The following is an 18,903-nucleotide window of genomic DNA, read 5'->3' as shown; positions in this document are numbered from 1 at the left end:
AGGATTTCGGCCCGAAACGATGCCTATTTCCTTCGCTCCATAGATGCTGATGTACCCGCTTAGTTTCTCCAGCTTTTTTGTGTACCTTCGACTCTCCAGCATCTGCAGTGCCTTCTTAACCACATGCATGATATGTTCAGCTTGCATCCTAAATTTCATTCGACTCAAGCAGGATGTGTGCTGTTGGGGAAGATGCTTAGGATTGCATATTGTGGCTGTGGCTGGAATTGTGGGTCTGACTGCACACCTGACAGATAAGAGTATTGATCAAACGTGCTTGCTATACTTTACAGGTTTACTGTGGGCAATTGATACAAAGTCCATGCCAAAGATCAAGTTCAGTTAGTGATTTTACACAATTAACTGTCTCCCAACAACCAATTTGCCGGTTGAAGAATGGTCCTAATCCAAAACGTCACTTATTCATGTTCTCCTGCACCTGACCCGCCGAGTTACTCCAGCACTTTGTCTTTTATTGTAAACCAGCATCTGCAGTTCCTTGTCTCAACCCAATTTGGATACTCCACCGACAACTTGTCAAAGTGAAGCTATGTAAAGAATCTCTGCTTGTCCGTTGGCACCTCTGGTTACTTGATAAACCAGCTAGAGTATTGGCAAAAGGCTACAGGTTGTTACTATAGTATGGTGAAATACAAATTTAAATTTAAATCCGATGCTACGATGGGTGAGGGGGGGATGGGGGGGCAAGGTATATCTCCATCTTTTCTTTTCTTATTTCTTTATTTCCGCTGCACTGCTTTGGTAGCTCAGTGGTCTATTTCTTGTTCTTTTAGATTTTATCTCTTCTTTTTCTCTTCTCTTCTTTTCTTGCTTTGCCTTTTTTTTCTTTTTTCCTTTTTTTTAAATTTAGGTTATAAGGTTAAAAATGAAGCTGCACAATAAATGTAGATGCCGAGCATGTTATCCTTGTACAATTGCTTCTAATAAAAATAAAATTTAAATGAAATAAAAAGACTCCAGGTTAGTTTAGAGACACGGCGCAGCGAGTATATGCTGACATGCGATCCTTGCACATTAACACTAACCTACAAACAAGAGGGACAATTTACAATTATACCAAGCCAATTAACCTACACACCTGTCCGTCTTTGGAATGTGGGAGGAAACTCACACGGGTCACGGGGAGAACGTACGGACTCCTTACAGACAGCACCCGTAGTCAGGATTGAACCCTGGTGCTGTGAGGCAGCAGCTCTACCTGCTGCGCCACCTCAAGATGTCAGAACCTTGAGCAAAAAATCTAAATAGTGGGGAAACCCAGCACATCTGTGTCGGGTTCAGGACCCCTCTTGAGACTGATGAAGGAGAAGGGAGATAGCTGGTGAGAGGGTGTGATGGGACTAGGGCTGGAGATGGAGAAAACAAAAGGGCTTCAGATGATGGAATGAGCGAGAATAGACAGCTCCTTTGTACATTTGGGGTGAGTGCAGCGTAGAATTCCTCAAACCCATTGCAGACAGGGACATTGTAGAGAGTGAAAAAAAAATCCAGAGAAACAAGGCTGAGGAACATTACCTGTACAGGTGCCTCGCTCTCACATGACAAGAAAGCTTGCTCCACACATCAAACGCTTCCTTTGCTGCATTTACTGCCAGATCTACATCTGCGTCCTGGCCCTCCGTGGTGGAGGCCAGAGACTCTCCTGAAGGAAATAAAATACACCAGGCAGTGAGCAACGCTCCCACAGGGGGTTTACCCACTCAAGATCACTCCAACACACACAGGACATCCCAATCCCAAGCCATTCTCCTGCCCCAGCTCCATAACCCTTAATGCCTGCAGGGGGCAGTCGGCTGAGTCTAGAGCAACTACTGGTGGATAAAAACTGTTTTTATGTCTGGCTGTGGCAGCTTTGGCAGTCCGCTGTCGCCTTCCAGAGGGAAGTGATTCAAAGAGTTTGTGGCCAGGGTGAGAGGGGTCAGCGATGATCTTGCCCGCTCGCTTCCTGGCCCTTGCAGTGTACAGTTCATCAATGGAGGGAAGGTTGCAGCCAATAACCTTCTCTGCTGATCGGACGATTCCCTGCAGCCTCCAGGTGTCGTGCTTGTTGGCTGAGCCAAACCAGACCATGATGGAGAAGGTATGACTATGCACGTCCTATATCACAGTGCTCCCTCGATTTGATATCTCTTTGAACGTCTCATCCCACCGATAGCTGAAACCTCAACCTGCCCTTTGTTACCTGCTGGATGGACCACACCTTCAGAGCGGACATTGTGGGCCAAAGGGCCTGTTCCTGTGCTGTACTCTACTATGTTCTATGATTCTGAATCTTGGTTTATAATCTTCAATAACAGGACAAGATGAAGCTACAGGTGCACAAGCCTCTGTTTTGAGAAGATGTGTGTCTTACCGGTGGCGGGGTTTTTGGACTCGTAGAACTGCCTGTTGGCTGGCTTCACCCATTTGCCTCCAATGTAGTGACCAAAGCAGCGCTTGTGAGAATCCAGCCAGGCCTGGGGGAAAGAAACGGGAGTTAACAAAAAGATATTTCCTTTGTCTCCAGTATTAGACCTGGATACCGCACCTTGTTCTGCTTCAGCCAGAGACGTTTGCCACACCTCACCCAAGTGGTAATTACAGCAGGTGAACTTTCAGCAAAGTGCAGTGAATAGTGTTGGGAGTTGGAACTTGGTAGCTTTCCAGTCTCTCGCGTCTCACTGGGAAGTCTGCCAACTCCAGACAAGGGCTTTCATAGCAAAAGGATTTGAGTATAGGAGCAGGGAGGTTCTACTGCAGTTGTACAGGGTTCTTGGTGAGACCACACCTGGAGTATTGCGTACAGTTTTGGTCTCCAAATCTGAGGAAGGACATTATTGCCATAGAGGGACTGCAGAGAAGGTTCACCAGACTGATTCCTGGGATGTCAGGACTGTCTTATGAAGAAAGACTGGATAGACTTGGTTTATACTCTCTAGAATTTAGGAGATTGAGAGGGGATCTTATAGAAACTTACAAAATTCTTAAGGGGTTGGACAGGCTAGATGCAGGAAGATTGCTCCCGATGTTAGGGAAGTCCAGGACAGAGGGTCACAGCTTAAGGATAAGGGGGAAATCCTTTAAAACTGAGATGAGAAGAACTTTTTTCACACAGAGAGTGGTGAATCTCTGGAACTCTCTGCCACAGAGGGTAGTCGAGGCCAGTTCATTGGCTATATTTAAGAGGGAGTTAGATGTGGCCCTTGTGGCTAAAGGGATCAGGGGGTATGGAGAGAAGGCAGGTACGGGATACTGAGTTGGATGATCAGCCATGATCATATTGAATGGTGGTGCAGGCTCGAAGGGCTGAATGGCCTCTACTCCTGCACCTAATTTCTATGTTTCTCTCTTAACGACCTACCATATGCCATGTCACATGCGATCGTATGCCATGCAGGGACTGACCCACTGGAAAATTATGCATCTTAATTTTTAAAAACGGACAGACGAAGCAAGTACAATACTTGGAAATACAACATGCATATTCTATAATCAGGAACTGTCATTGCAAAACATAGGATCACTTTTATTTTAATAGGGGATAGAGGGGTAAAAACAATAAAGTGAACATAACTTCCTTCCTTTATGAAGTTTACTGTACAGAGTGAAAGTGATTCACTGCAACACACTGGTTCCTTGTACTTTGCACTTTCTCTTGCATTTCTGTATGGTTTCGACTGTAAACATGTTTGATGTTTTTGCCAGGATAGCACCCCAAAGTTTTCCACGGTATCTCGGTGCAAGTGACAATAATAAACCATATAACCATATAACAATTACAGCACGGAAACAGGCAATCTCGACCCTTCTAGTCCGTGCCGAACACATAATAATAAACCAATTAGAATTCTATTTGCTTAGTGATCTGTCACTATGGATCAGGGATTATCAGTCAAAACAACAAGGTCATGGAGATGATTATTCCCAGAGTGAGTAGGGGATGATTGAGCAATTTCCCTTGTCAAAGAACACCAAAGAGGAGGATGACTGAACTTTGGGCCTTCCCTCACAGTGGGAAACTTTGATTCCGCTGTGTGGCAATGTTTACCTTAAAGTCTATCGTGTTCTGTTCTTCTTTTTTTATTCGTATGGCTCTATGGTGAACCCAAATTTCACTGTACCAATTAGTGCATGTGACAATAAATGTCTCTTGTCTCTTACATAGAAACATAGAAACTAGGTGCAGGAGTAGGCCATTCGGCCCTTCGAGCCTGCACCACCATTCAATATGATCATGGCTGATCATCCAACTCAGTATCCTGTACCTGCCTTCTCTCCATACCCCCTGATCCCCTTAGCCACAAGGGCCACATCTAACTCCCTCTTAAATATAGCCAATGAACTGTGGCCTCGACTACCCTCTGTGGCAGAGAGTTCCAGAGATTCACCACTCTCTGTGTGAAAAAAGTTCTTCTCATCTCGGTTTTAAAGGATTTCCCCCTTATCCTTAAGCTGTGACCCCTTGTCCTGGACTTCCCCAACATCGGGAGCAATCTTCCTGCATCTAGCCTGTCCAACCCCTTAAGAATTTTGTAAGTTTCTATAAGATCCCCTCTCAATCTTCTAAATTCTAGAGAGTATAAACCAAGTCTATCCAGTCTTTCTTCATAAGACAGTCCTGACATCCCAGAAATCAGTCTGGTGAACCGTCTCTGCACTCCCTCTATGGCAATAATGTCCTTCCTCAGATTTGGAGACCAAAACTGTACGCAATACTCCAGGTGTGGTCTCACCAAGACCCTGTACAACTGCTCTTGTCAATCAAGTCTTGCAGGCAGGTTACACAGAAAAGCTGGAGAAACTCAGCGGGTGCAGCAGCATCTATGGAGCGAAGGAAATAGGCAACGTTTCGGGCCGAAACCCTTCTTCAGACTTGCAGGCACATTGCTGGAGTGAAAATCAATCAATCAATCAACCTTTATTGTCATCTTGCAAGCAACAGTTGTACAGTGCAAAATGAAAAGACGTTTCCCAGTGAATAGCGGAGCATCGCACATGAAATTTAAACACTTCACACACATAATAACACTAAAAACAATCCAGTCCCTGATGGAACAGTATAAATAGTTAAAAGCAGGTTAAAAAAACACAATGTTAAAATTCAATAAACCAATCATAAAAAAATGTCCGGGGCCGCTGATTTTAGTGGATTTTATTGAATTTTATAAAATCGATTTTATTTAGTTTGTGTGCACATCCCCTCTGCCTGTGTGTTATTGGGAAATTTCTGGGCTAAATGGGCAAGGACATCTAACCAATTCCCCTCTCACTCTCCCCTCCTCTCCTCTCCTCTCCCCCTCCCCCTCCTCCACCCCCCGAGCCCCGCTTGACCCAGCCAGAGCGGTTGTCCAGCGGCCGGACGGCCGGACCCACAGCCACCGCCCCCCGGTCCCGGTCCCGGTCCCCACCTGCACGGTGTCGGGGCTCTCTCGGGTCGGCCCGTAACTCATGCTGCTGAAGATTTCGCTCACACTGGCCTTGTGCTGCGCGCCGCCGTCAGCCATCACTGCCCGTCGCCACGGCGACCCCGCCGGAAGAAGGTCAACGGATCCTGCCGGCCCGACCTCACCCGCCGGAAGAAGGTCAACGGACCCTGCCAGCCCGACCTCACCCGCCGGAAGAAGGTCAACGGACCCTGCCGGCCCGACCTCACCCGCCGGAAGAAGGTCAACGGATCCTGCCGGCCCGACCTCACCCGCCGGAAGAAGGTCAATGGACCTACCGACCTCACCCGCCGGAAGAAGGTCAACGGACTCTGCCGGCCCGACCTCACCCGCCGGAAGAAGGTCAAAGGACCCTGCCCGCCCGACCTCACCCGCCGGAAGAAGGTAAACGGATCCTGCCAGCCCGACCTCACCCGCCGGAAGGAAGGAGGTCAACGGACCCTGCCAGCCCGACCTCACCCGCCGGAAGGAGGTCAACGGACCCTGCCAGCCCGACCTCACCCGCCGGAAGAAGGTCAACGGACCCTGCCGGCCCGACCTCACCCACCGGAAGAAGGTCAACGGACCCTGCCAGCCCGACCTCACCCGCCGGAAGAAGGTCAATGGACCTACCGACCTCACCTGCCGGAAGAAGGTCAACGGGCCCCGCGTCCCGCACCCACATCCATCCCCCCCCCGGCAGGAGAACAAGCGCCCCCTTTCCTCACGCCCCACCCTAAATCAAATCCACAATCCCTCTCTCTCTCCAACCAACCATCCAACTCCTCCTCTCTGTGTCTTTACTATCATTACACAGTCTGAAGAAGGGTCTCGACCCGAAACATCCCCCAAATTCCTTCTCTCCAGAGACGCTGCCTGTACCACCGAGTTACTCCAGCATTTTGTGTCTTATATTCGGTGTAAACCAGCACCTGCAGTTCCTTCCTCCACATTGTACATTTGCACGTTGCAGGTTCTGCTCGGGGTGGGTGGGGGTCAGGAACACCTCGCCATTGTGTATTTTTAATTTGTTTTCACCCGGCCCTTTTGTGCGCGGGTTTAGTTGTCGGGGGAGGAGATGGGGAGGCGCCCATAGCAACGGGATCGGGGCAGCAGGTGGGAGCCGGGCCGGGCGGCCATTCGGGGCGATGTGTGGGTGTGGGCTAGCAGGGCAGTGGGTCAGCAAACCGAGGGCCAGAGTGTTTATCTGTCAGGAACTGGACAACCAAGTTCTTATTTGATTCGGGAGGAAGGAACTGCAGATGCTGGTTTACACCGAAGATTTATAAGAAACATAGAATAGACAATAGGTGCAGGGGGGGGAGGCCATTCGGCCCTTCGAGCCAGCACCGCCCTTCATTGTGATCATGGCTGGTAGACACAAATTACTGGAGTAAGGACAGGCAGCATCTGTGGAGAGAGAAGGAATGGGTGACGTTTCGGGTCGAGACCCTTCTTCAGACTGTTCTAAGTCCTATAGACTACCCATCAACATACTAGCAGAGCTAGGTTACACAAAAAAGCTGGAGAAACTCAGCGGGTGCAGCAGCATCTATGGAGCGAAAGAAATAGGCAACGTTTCGGGCCGAAACCCTTCTTCAGACTGATCGGGGGCGGGGGGGGTGGGGACAAGAAAGGGAAAAGGAGGAGTAGCCCGAAGGCTGGAGGGTGGGAGGAGACAGCAAGGACTAACAAAATTGGGAGAATTCGATGTTCATGCCCCCGGGGTGCAGACTCCCCAAACGGAATATGAGGTGCTGTTCCTCCAATTTCCAGTGCTGCTCGCTGTGGCCATGGAGGAGACCCATGACAGAGAGGTCGGAGGCGGAGTGGGAGGGGGAGTTGAAGTGCTGAGCCACCGGGAGGTCAGCTTGGTTATTGCGGACCGAGCGGAGGTGTTCGGCGAAACGATCGCCCAACCTCCGCTTGGTCTCACCGATATAGATCTGCTGACATCTAGAGCAGCGGACGCAATAGATGAGGTTGGAAGAGGTGCAGGTGAACCTCTGTCGCACCTGGAACGATTGCTTGGGTCTTTGAACGGAGTCGAGGGGGGAGGTAAAGGGACAAGTGTTGCATCTCTTGCGGTTGCAAGGGAAAGGTAGTAGCAGAGCTAGTTTGTTAGTGCTTTCCTATTGAGCAAAGTCATCATTTTAATTCAAAAAGAGTCAGGGCTCATGGATGCAAACTGGAGCGTTGTCAGACTAATGTCTTTGTGTGTTTTTTTCCTGTAAACAGTGACAGTCACATTGGCTTTGATATTCACTCCTCTGCCAATTTTGAGAAGTCTGTGTGGGTTTTACACACTCTGCAAGTTGGGCCATGGCAGTGACGACAGACAGAAGCTTGCTCTCAGCTGAGATGAAGGAAGAGGAGGAGGAACTGTACGAACAATTGCTGCTCCAGGTGCGTAAGCATCGTGACCCCTATCTCATCCTCAGCTTTGTGCTACAGTAATTCCATTAATCCATAATGCTTGATACTTAAGTGAATCCAGAGTACTGGATTTTCCAGACCATCGTATTATATTATACAATTGTGTTTTAATTGTAATTATATTCCAACCAATATGCCAACAAACTTGTAATTCACAATTTCTGTAGATGTTTCACAGTTGTATTGTAGATCTTCCAGTAATAGCTTTAAATTTATCGGAATGCTTCAAAGCATGGCTCTATCCAAGTGCAAGGAATTGCATAGAGCTGTGGATGCAGCCCAGGCCATCACGCAAATCAACCTCCCTTCCTTTGACTTCATCTGCACTTCACGCTGACTCCGCAAGGCCAGCAACACAATCAAGTTCGAGTCTCACCCTGGTCACTCCCTCTTCTCCCCTCTCCCATCAGGCAAGACGTGCAGAAGTTTGAAAACGCACACCTCCAGATTCAGGGACTGTTTTTTTGCTATTGTTATCAGGCAGCTGAACCATATTATCATCAACTCGAGCAGTTCTGACCTCCTTCAAGTCTGAGGAAGGGCCTCGACCTGAAATATCACCCATTCATTCTCTCCAGAGAAGCTGCCTGTTCTGCTGAGCTACTCCAGCAATTCTGACCTACCATCGACCACATTGGAGACTTTTGGACTATCTTTCATCGGACTTTATCTTGCACTAAATGTTATTCCCTGTATCCTGTATCATATGCTGCTGACCGCTTGATTGTAACCATGTATAGTCTTTTTGCTGAACAGATGACACGCAAAAAAAAGCTTTTCACTGTACCTCGGTAATCGTATTCAATCCAGTCTGAAGAAGGGTCCCGACCTGAAACATCGCCCATTCTTTTACTCCAGAGATGTTGCCTGACCCGTTGAGTTACTCAGATTCAGATTCAGATTCAGATTCAGATTCAACTTTAATTGTCATTGTCAGTGTACAGTACAGAGACAACGAAATGCAGTGAGCATCTCCTTGGTAAGAGCAACATAGAATATGATTTCAATAAATAAATCTATTTACATGCATACAGTCATAGTGTTTTTCCTGTGTCCGGGGGGAGGGTGATTGGCAGTCACCGAGGTACGTTGTTGAGTAGTGTGACAGCCGCAGGGAAGAAGCTGTTCCTGGACCTACTGGTCCGGCAATGGAGAGACCTGTAGCGCCTCCCAGATGGTAGGAGGGTAAACAGTCCATGGTTGGGGTGAGAGCAGTCCTTGGCGATGCTGAGCGCCCTTCGCAGACAACGCTTGCTTTGGACAGACTCAATGAAGGGGAGCGAGAAACCGGTGATGCGTTGGGCAATTTTCACCACCCACTGCAGTGCTTTCCGGTCGGAGACAGAGCAGTTGCCATACCATACTGTGATACAGTTGGTAAGGATGCTCTCGATGGTGCAGCGGTAGAAGTTCACCAGAATCTGAGGAGACAGATGGACCTTCTTCAGTCTCCTCAGGAAGAAGAGACGCTGGTGAGCCTTCTTGACCAGAGTTGAGGTATTGTGGGTCCAAGAGAGGTCATTGGAGATGTTGACCCCCAGGAACCTGAAGCTGGAAACACGTTCCACCTCCGTCCCGTTGATGTGGATGGGGGTGTGCGTGCCGCCCCTAGACTTCCTGAAGTCTACAATGAGCTCCTTGGTCTTCTTGGAGTTAAGGGCCAGGTTGTTGTCAGCGCACCATGCTGCTAGGAGCTGGACCTCCTCCCTATAGGCCGACTCATCATTGTTGCTGATGAGGCCAATCATCATTGTATCATCTGCATACTTGATGATGGTGTTAGTACCATGTACAGGTGTGCAGTCGTAGGTGAAGAGGGAGTAGAGGAGGGGGCTCAGCACACAGCCCTGTGGAACGCCGGTGTTCAGGGTGAGCGTTGAGGAGGTGTGCTTGTCTAACCTCACAGACTGGGGCCTGTTGGTTAGAAAGTCCAGTATCGAGTTGCAGAGGGAGGGGTCGATGCCCAGGTTACCGAGTTTGGTGATTAGTTTAGAGGGTATAATGGTGTTGAATGCTGGGCTGTAAATGTTGTGCATATCTTTGGTATAAACCAGCACCTACAATTCTTGGTTTCTACATTCCCTGTAGGGCCCTGACCCAAATTGTCATCTGCTGATTCCCTCCACAGATGCTGAGCATCTGCTGAGTTCCTCCAGCACTTTGTGTGTTACTTAATTTAATGAATGACTTTGAATGTTTTCATTATTATTTGCTAAAACGCAATTGTTTATTGGCTTTCTCATTCCCTGCAGGCTGCAAAAGAGATGCAGGGCACCAGCGTTCCACCAGCACAGGAATCCAAGCAGATCAGACCACAGCCAGGTAAGGATTTAAAAAAAAAAATGACATGGATCATGGTTTTGGAAGGAACGGCAGATGCTGGCTTAAATCGAAGATAGACACCAAATGTTGGAGTAACTCAGCGGGACAGGTAGCATCTCCGGAGAGAAGGAATGGGTGGCTTTCAGTTTCAGATTCAATTTTAATTGTCTGATACGAGTCTGGGTCTGGGTCTTGACCTGAAACGTCACCTATTCCTTCTCTCCATAGATGCTGCCTCACCCACTGAGTTTCTCCAGCATTTTTTTGTCTACCACACATCATTAATTCATTCTTTTTTTCAGGCGTTACACAGTAACATTCTAAATTTCCCAGTGAACAAGTGAGTTTAAAAAGGGGTCTGGGAAACCACTGGGAACATAGAAAATAGGTGCAGGAGTAGGCCATTCGGCCCTTTGAACCAGCATCGCCATTCAATATGATCACGGCTGATCATCCAGAATCAGTACCCCGTTCCTGCTTTTTCCCCGTATCCCTTCTGGACGAGAAGGATGGGTGACGTTTTGGGTCGGGATCTTTCTTGAGTCTGAAGAAGAGTCCCGACCCGAAACGTCATGCATCCTTTTTCTCCAGAGATGCTGCCTGACCTGCTGAGTTACTCCAACACTTTGTATCTATCTTCAGAATATATCGGCATCTGCAGTTCCTTTCCACACAAGCTTAAAGAGAGCGCAGGGAATTGGGCAGGGATGGGTCTCGAGAAGTCAGCTGAAGCCTGTGGTGGAGGGAAGCATTTTATGAAGCTGAACTGCAATGATGATGAATGATTTTGTAAATACATCTCCCTTTTTACAGGCTTCTGTGTGAAGGCAAAGACCAGAAGCAGCGAGAAGATTTTCATTAACGTCTGCAAATCTGACCAAATCCCACCTCCACCAGATCTCTCCGAGGAGGATCTGGTGATCTTGCTGGAATCCGAAGATCCTTCAGGATATAGGATTCCCATGAGCCTGGGGGAACCTCATGCCGAAGTCGACAACAGTAGGTATTTGTGTAGTATGTCGTGTTGAGTGAACTATCCTGTCCACTCAAGAGGCTGGTGCATAGAGCCACTCAGTACAGCAACAAGCTGTAGATCAGCTTTGTGCTGAGCATAAAGGGCCTGTCCCACTTACTCGACTTGTCGGCACCCGTCATAGTCGCAGCAGGTGGACAAAAATGTTCAACATGTTGAAAATCCAGCGGCGACCAGAAAAAGGTACGACTCTTTGGGCGACTACTCACGACCTTACAGGCGTCACCCCGCGACTTGGTCACGTGAGGGTAGCGCTTCAAGGCGAGAGGGACAAAGTTTAAAGGAGATGTGCGGGAATGGTTTTGTCAACAAAGAGTGGTGCATGGCTGGAATGCTGTGCCTGGGATGTTGGTGGAGGCAGATACAACAGTGGCATATATGAGCTTTTAGAAGGACACATGTATATTCAGGGTATGGAGGGATATGGATCACGTGCAGGCAGGAGGGGATTAGTTTGACTTGGTATTGTGTTCAGCATGGACATTGTGGGCCGAAGGGCCTCTACTTCTGCAGTACAGTGGCCAGCCTGGAAAACCTTATAACAGTAAGCCCTCATGGCCAAGGTGCTAGTGGACATCTGTTACAGTGGAAGACTGTGGCAGAAACACAGCAGCGAAGCAAAAATATTATTAGGAAAAAAATGGCTTTGTGTGATTTAAATGGCTTTGTGTGAAGTCAGTGGAGGCCAGTTCACTAGATATTTTCATGAAATAGTTAGATTTAGCTCTTAGGGCTATAGGAATCAAGGGATATGGGGAAAAAGCAGGAACAGGGTACTGATTTTAGATGATCAGCCAGGATCATATTGAATGGCGGTGCTGGCTCGAAGGGCCGAATGGCCTACTTTTCTATGTTTCTAAATTTATTTTATTTTACAGGTGGGAATGGTTGTACTGCATACGACATCGTCATCAATCCTACTTTTTACAACAAAATTCATGTAAGATTTAATTATTCACATTGATGGGTATCACGGGTGGTGAATCTGTGGAATTCTTTGCCACACAAGGCTGTGGAGGCCAAGGCAGTGAATATATTTAAGGCAGAGATAGATAGATTCTTGGTTAGTCCAGCTGTCTGGGGTTATGGGGAGAAGGCAGGAGAATGGGATTAGGAGGGAGAGATAGATCAACCATGATTTAATGGCGGAGTAGACTAGATGGGCCATTCTATCAACATATGACAGTCCCGCCATCCCGGGAATTAACCTGGTGAACCTACACTGCACTCCCTCAATAGCAAGAATGTCCTTCCTCAAATAGCAAGATCTGCCTGCTCTCTCACTAAATGTCATGTAGCACAATCATACATGGGTGTCCCTCTGTCTCTCCATACCTGCCTGTTGGATGGCTGCTATCACCTTGCTTTTTGTAGGGACCTGTTTGCGCATCAGCGGCCACATTTCCTGTGTTGCAAGTCGAGATATTCCTCAGTGACTGTAAAGCACCCTGGGCTGTCCAGAATCATTGTACCAATGCAAGTCTTTATCATTTAAGGCAAGAATTGTAATATTTTTCATACTTTGTTTTACCACAGAGCAATAAACTCTTCATGGAATTTTTCATGACAATTGGGTTTGAAGGTTTAGAAAACAAGTATAACTTGGAGATGTCCCGAGGTAAGTTTACTCTGGATTGCCCTCAAAATGTTAACTAATACTCTTCGCTGGTCTAACACTAAATGAACTCTCACTTGCTGAACCAGAATGGCCATTCACTGACACCAATTTGCTGGAGGCATTAGCAAGGTGTGATACTCCCCAGGTCATTCACTCAATTCTTTATCCACAAGGTTAAACTTCATTCATTAAATTTGTAAATACATAATATTTCACATCATACATTGTAATTCATAGCACAAGGCGCATCATTCCATTTGGTTACAACATTTAAATGATACCAATATATCAGCTGATCTTTTTTTCACACATGCTCTATGACCCTTAACTACAAAGGATTTTTACCAGTGGCTTCCATCTCCTTGCTGGGCTTTTGTCTCCTTGAGAATGGGGTTCAGAGGGGAAGATAAATCAGCCATGATTGAATGGCGGAGTAGACTTGATGGGCCAAAATGGCCCAATTCTGCTGGTAGAACCTTTGAACTTATGATGGGCTTCCAGCTCCTCAATGGGCTATAACAGGAAGATAGTTTAGTTTAGTTTAGTTTAGAGATACTGCCCACTGAGTTTGAGCTGACCAGCGATCCCCGCACATTATCACTATCCTACACACACTAGGGACGATTTACAACTTAACCAAAGCTAATCAACCTACAAACCTGTACCTCTTTGGAGCGTGGGAGGAAACCGGAGCACCCAGAGAAAACCCACACAGGTCATAAGGTGACAAGCAATAGGAGTAGAATTAGGCCATTCATCCCATCAAATCTACTTCGCCATTCAATCATGGCTGATCTATCTCTCTCTCCTAACCCCATTCTCCTGCCTTCTCCCCATAACCCATGACACCCGTACTAATCAAGAATCTATTTATCTCTGCCTTAAAAAATATCCACTGACTTGGCCTCGGGGAGAACGTACAAACTCCGAACATTCTTGGTTCTTGGTTTCTTGGTCCTTCAAAATATTCCAAATGGAATTTAAACTGGAGGTGCAAACACTTCCTATAAAACTGAATCCAAATTTGGTGCTTAATCCAGTGTGCTATCTCACCTCTAGAAGACAGCGGGTCTTTATCATCTGTGTCTAATCGCAGGTTGTAGTGGCAGAAGAAGTTCCAAACAGGTTACTGGTAGACTCAGTCTGAAGAAGGGTCTCGACCCAAAACGTCACCTATTCCTTCTCCCCATAGATGCTGCCTCACACGTTGAGTTTCTCCAGTATTTTGGTCTCCCTTCGATTTTTCCAGCATCTGCAGTTCTTTCTTAAACACCAGGTTACTGGAATCGTTAACAATTCCCTTCTTCCCAGAATGGCGAATGTTGAAGAACAGAAAGTTCCTGGGATCTGTGGTGGAGCAGAACATTCGAACAAAATCAAAACCTGTTATCCAGGAGCTGAAATCCAGGTAACAAACTGAAAGAAAAAAATCACCTTAAATACCAATTTAAGTACATTTCTGATTCATTATGATTCAGCAACATGTCATTGTTAAAAAGCAAAATGCAATAAAACTCTGTAAATTCTCTTGTTTGAAAAAGCTGGCAGATATTCGGATGCTGTTCCAAAATGCCTCAGCAACTCACTTTGAACTTGCTTTTACAGTAGATGTAACACAATAGCACAGTAAAAGTCCCAACAAACCCTGTGTGTCAGAGAGAGTGCGGGATCAGAGAGTCCAGTGTGTCAAAGGGAGCCACAGTATGCCAAAGAGTGTGGGAATAGTCCCAGTGTGTTAAAGGTAGTGTGGGAATCAGTCCTAGACCTGGGGCCATTGGTTTTGTCCTTTTCCACTATTATCCTTTGTTTTTTGATGTATGAATGTGTGTTTTATATAGATACATACTGAACTTACTTTCTCGTTTATTTTATTGTTTAATGCATGGGTGTCAAACTCATTTTAGTTCACAGGCAAAATGTGACTCCATGCGCGCCAGGCTCGCACCATGCACGCACGAAACGCAGCCCCATCTGGCACCGGGGACAGCTGCAGCCCGCGGGCCAGATTGGACCGCTCTGCGGCCCGCACATTTGACACCTCTGGTACAGAGAGTATATGGTTACATATTCTGAAGATAGACACAAAAAGCTGCCGCAACTCAGCGGGACAGGCAGCATCTCTGGAGGAAAGGAATAGATGACATTTTGGGTCAAGGGGCCTCGACCCGAAACGTCACCCATTCCTCTCTCCAGAGATGCTGCCTGACCCGCTGAGTCACTCCAGCATTTTGTGTGTGCCTTCGGTTTAAACCAGCATCTGCAGTTCCTTCCTACACAGTTACATATGTTGCTGTGCTGATGCAAGTAAGAATTTCATTGTTCTTTCTGGAACATATGACAATAAAACACTCTCTCTTTTGAATGGGTCCTGAAGTGTTAAAGGGTGTGTGGCATAGATCCCGATGCACTATAGGAGTGTGGGAACAGGAACTATGGTGTGTCAGAGACAATGAGACTAAGAGTACATGAAAAGCTGGTTTGTCCTTGTTGTTTCTTAAGGGCCTGTCCCACTTACGCGATTTTTTTCGAAGACTTGCCAGCACCCTTCATAGTCGCAGCAGGATGCCGAAATTGTTCAACATGTTGAAAATCCAGCAGCGACCAGAAAAAGGTACAACTCTTTGGGCGACTACTCACGGCCATACAGGCGTCACCCCACAACATGGTCGTGAGTAGTCGCCCAAAGAGTCGTACCTTTTTCTGGTCGCCGCTGGGTTTTCAACATGTTGAACAATTTCCGGCAACCTGCCGTGACTATGCAAGTCGCTGAAAAAAATTGCCTAAGTGGGATCAGGCCCTTAACCAAATAACATGACAGTGTAGAAATAACCATCAGTGAGGCTACAATGGCTTTGTACAATTGGGTAACAGCTGCTGCACATGTTTTTGACCCAATTTAAAACTGGTAGAAGGCATAGTATCACAGGCCCGTACAGTGTAATCACTAAACACACACACAGTCCTGTTTTGTTTCACCAGCACCACGTCCACGGAGAGCGGCACAAAGCCTCTTGTATCGGAAGTGGAAAGGTAAGGTCAGATCATGTGTTGTTTAGGTAGAAGACAGATTGCTTGTCAGTTGAATGCTAACTCTCAACTCCAGCCTCCCAGCTTCGACCCTGGCCTCCAATCTGTGGCATGTGTGGAGTCTGTACGTACTCCCCGTGACTGTGTGGGTATTCACCAACTGCTCCAGTTTTCTCCCACACCCCAAAGAAACGTGGGTCCATAGGTAAGTGGATTGCTGTAAATCGCCCCAAGTGTGTGGGTGAGTGGTAGAATCTAGAGAATGGACCCAGCGTAGGATTAGTGTAAATGAACATGGTCCCAACCTAAAACATGATGTAATCATGTCCTGCAAGGTTGCTGGCCGACCTGCAGGGTTACTCCAGCACTTTGTGTCTTTCTTTCATAAATCAGCATCTGCATTTCCAATGTATGATTAGTGCAAAGGTGTTCTTGATGGTCGGCATGAAGGGCCTGTTACTGTGATGAATGCTAGTACTGGGTGCTAGTGTCTCCATTCACCTGGGCTTGGGTTTCAGTTGCAAGGTAGTTGGAATGTCCGTGAGGAATGTGTATCACGCGGATGTGATTATTAACTGAAACTCTCCCTCCTCTGGCAGCAGCTGCGTGGAGCCGGACTACACCATCGTGGCCGAGCCTGCGGACCAACACCAACACCCCAGCTTCCTGGTTGCAGAGATCTCCTTACCAAAAGTGGTTAGTATTAGCTCTACACGGTCCTTGTGCAGGGCCAGAGTGAGTGCACACACACCCTACGCAGGTAGGAACTGTGTAAGCACTGCATGGCCACCATTAAGATTATGAAAACAAAGCCAGCAAATATACACAGAGTGTTGGAGTAACTCAACAGGTCCAGCAGGGCCAATGGAGGAAAAGGTACACAAAAAAGCTGGAGAAACTCAGCGGGTGCAGCAGCATCTATGGAGCGAAGGAAATAGGCAACGTTTCGGGCCGAAACCCGGAAGGGTTTCGGCCCGAAACGTTGCCTATTTCCTATAGTGGAGACTGTTCAACTCTTTGCATGGAGCAAACGTTGCCTATTTCCTTCGCTCCATAGATGCTGCTGCACCCGCTGAGTTTCTCCAGCTTTTTTGTGTACCTTCGATTCTCCAGCATCTGCAGTTCCTTCTTAAACAATGGAGGAAAAGGATGGTTAAGAAAGAACTGCAGATGCTGGAAAAATCTCAGGTAGCCAAAAAGCTGGGAGTAGCTCAGCGGGACAGGCAGCATCTCTGGAGAGAAGGATGTTTCGGGTGGAGACTCTTCTGTAAAACTTGACTCTGTCTGTGCTGCAGGATTCTGCGCGATCGTTACTACTTGATCTGGGCGAGGACAGGATTGTCTTGTGGGCCAGGCCTGACCTTTATCACCTGGATATTTACATCCCATACAACGTAATTCCAGAGGAAAGCGGCTCGCAGTTCAACACAAACACCAGGGTAAGGCCACCTCTATCACTCGGGCAGAGTTCCCGTCACATTCAGGCACTGGGCTAGAGATGTGGGAAAGGTCTCACGATAAAGCCGCCTATGTTAAGACTGCACACAATACTCCAGGTGTGGTCTCACTAGAACTCTGTACAACCACAGAAGGAAGATGTGGGTAAGGTCCCAAGATAAAGCCGCCTATGTTAAAACAGCACAAGCGAGAGGCAGCAGTGATGCGAGTGAGTTATGGCAGGGGGTAGGAACGGTATGGTACCTATTCCGGGTGTCTGCTGCCAAGGTACAGGTCCCAGCAGATTCACAAGCATGCTCAAAACTATCATGCAGGGGTGAGCTGTTCATCAGGATAGGTGTAGAATAGGTAGATGTTCGTTAGGATAGGTGTAGGCTCATTATTGTCACGTGTACCAAGCCACAGGGAAAAGCATTGTTGTGCATGCTATCCAATTAGATCCGATAATACCTAACATAAATACAATTAAGTTAAACTCAAGTACAGTAGTTGAGCAAAGGGGAAGATAGAGAATGCAGAATATAGTTCTCAGCATTGTAGCACAGCAGATCAATAGACAAAGTCCAAAGTCCCCAATGGGGTAGAGGTGAATCGGACAGTACCCTAGCTTGTACCATCTCATCGGATCAGGTCAGCGAAGGACTTCAGTTCTGGGTGTCATAGGATTGTCCGACCTGCAGGAATGTTAAAGAAAATATCATTGGACCATTTAGAAATGGCGATAGATTTCCAGGTGGGGAAGATGTATAAGAACGTGGATCCTTCTCTGGACAGAGCACGCAAAGAGGCGCCACCTTGCCCGCCTTACACTGTCCAGTTGACAAGAAGAGCAAGGCGTAGAGTTCCAGCCTGAATGACATACACGTTTGTCGGCGTTTACGGTGGGAGAGTTGATTTAACATCCCCACTGTTCTTGGCAGGTTCTGACCGTGACGATGCCGGTGCAGCCAGTCTAGTCCAACACCTCCACGACCAGCAGCATTCACGAAGAGCGGACAACTAGGGCCAGCCCTCCCTTCCCGAGGGTGAAACTGTGAGCGGTTTGTGAGTGAGTAAAGCACCTGCTATGTTTTTGGTTTCACCCATCTTTACCTGAGGATTAAAAACCAAGCAGGTCGGGCGATGTCTGTGGAGGGGAATGACAAATTCAAAATGAAGAAAGATCCCAACACAAAATATCATCTCTCCATTCTCCCCACAAATGCTACCTCACCTGACTCGCCGAGTTCCTCCAGCACTTTGTGTTTTTGTTCAAGATTCCAGCATCTGCAGTTTATTGTGTCTTCTCTGCAGCAGACCATCTGTAAATAAAGATCTTACTCAAACCAAATCGAACACTGTTTGAAAGTTTGCTTCTGCAGAGCTTGAATTTTGTGTTTATTGACGAGTTGGTTACGGTTTGGGCTTGGGTTTAAGTGTCGGTAGCAGCTTCGGTGGGAAACGCTCGGGGTATCAAGACTGCTGTACCAGGCTGTAATGCAACCAGTCGGGATACTTAACCAAGTGGAGAGAAAGGTTTCCACTTAGGCGACTCTTTAGGCGACTGCCAGGGACTAGTTTTAATGGAATTCACCCACGACAGTAAA

General features: G+C 47.3%; 2 protein-coding genes across 5 annotated transcripts in view; one reads left to right on the top strand and one right to left on the bottom strand.

The window, feature by feature from the left end:
- Positions 1-5,560, bottom strand: part of LOC129713971 (aldehyde dehydrogenase family 16 member A1-like) — a 39,583-nt gene extending 34,023 nt beyond the window's left edge. For all 3 annotated transcript variants that reach the window (XR_008726297.1, XM_055663404.1, XM_055663405.1), the window contains exons 1-3: positions 5,409-5,560; positions 2,375-2,477; positions 1,537-1,663 (exon numbers count right to left, since the gene is read on the bottom strand). Coding sequence is in view for 2 of the 3 variants with exons in the window: in XM_055663404.1 (XP_055519379.1) it covers positions 1,537-1,663; positions 2,375-2,477; positions 5,409-5,504 (326 nt within the window). In the remaining variant the exon portion in view is untranslated. The remainder of the gene's footprint in view (positions 1-1,536; positions 1,664-2,374; positions 2,478-5,408) is intronic.
- An 835-nt stretch (positions 5,561-6,395) lies between these two features.
- pih1d1 (PIH1 domain containing 1) lies at positions 6,396-18,647 on the top strand. 2 transcript variants are annotated; one of them, XM_055663407.1, is made up of 11 exons: positions 6,396-6,539; positions 7,662-7,829; positions 10,112-10,181; positions 10,995-11,180; positions 12,093-12,154; positions 12,751-12,832; positions 14,144-14,240; positions 15,812-15,862; positions 16,462-16,555; positions 17,155-17,298; positions 18,238-18,647. In XM_055663407.1, the coding sequence occupies exons 2-11, from the start codon at positions 7,746-7,748 to the stop codon at positions 18,271-18,273; spliced, it is 906 nt and encodes a 301-aa protein (XP_055519382.1). In that variant the 5' UTR covers positions 6,396-6,539; positions 7,662-7,745; the 3' UTR covers positions 18,274-18,647. The 2 variants fall into 2 exon arrangements, with proteins under 2 accessions (XP_055519382.1, XP_055519381.1); XM_055663406.1 differs by having other exon boundaries at positions 6,397-6,539; positions 16,459-16,555.
- The last annotated feature ends 256 nt before the right edge of the window (positions 18,648-18,903 follow it).

The sequence above is a fragment of the Leucoraja erinacea genome, chromosome 37, assembly GCF_028641065.1.
Source record: "Leucoraja erinacea ecotype New England chromosome 37, Leri_hhj_1, whole genome shotgun sequence".
Lineage (NCBI taxonomy): Eukaryota > Metazoa > Chordata > Chondrichthyes > Rajiformes > Rajidae > Leucoraja > Leucoraja erinaceus.
This window is presented reverse-complemented; position numbering and strand designations above follow the sequence as displayed.

Excerpts from the sequence above, each read along its gene's own strand:
- pih1d1 (XM_055663406.1), top strand. The coding sequence starts at position 7,746 with ATGGCAGTGACGACAGACAGAAGCTTGCTCTCAGCTGAGATGAAGGAA. Across the intron at positions 11,181-12,092 it reads TCATGCCGAAGTCGACAACA|GTGGGAATGGTTGTACTGCA; the intron begins GTAGGTATTTGT and ends TTTATTTTACAG. Across the intron at positions 12,155-12,750 it reads CTTTTTACAACAAAATTCAT|AGCAATAAACTCTTCATGGA; the intron begins GTAAGATTTAAT and ends GTTTTACCACAG.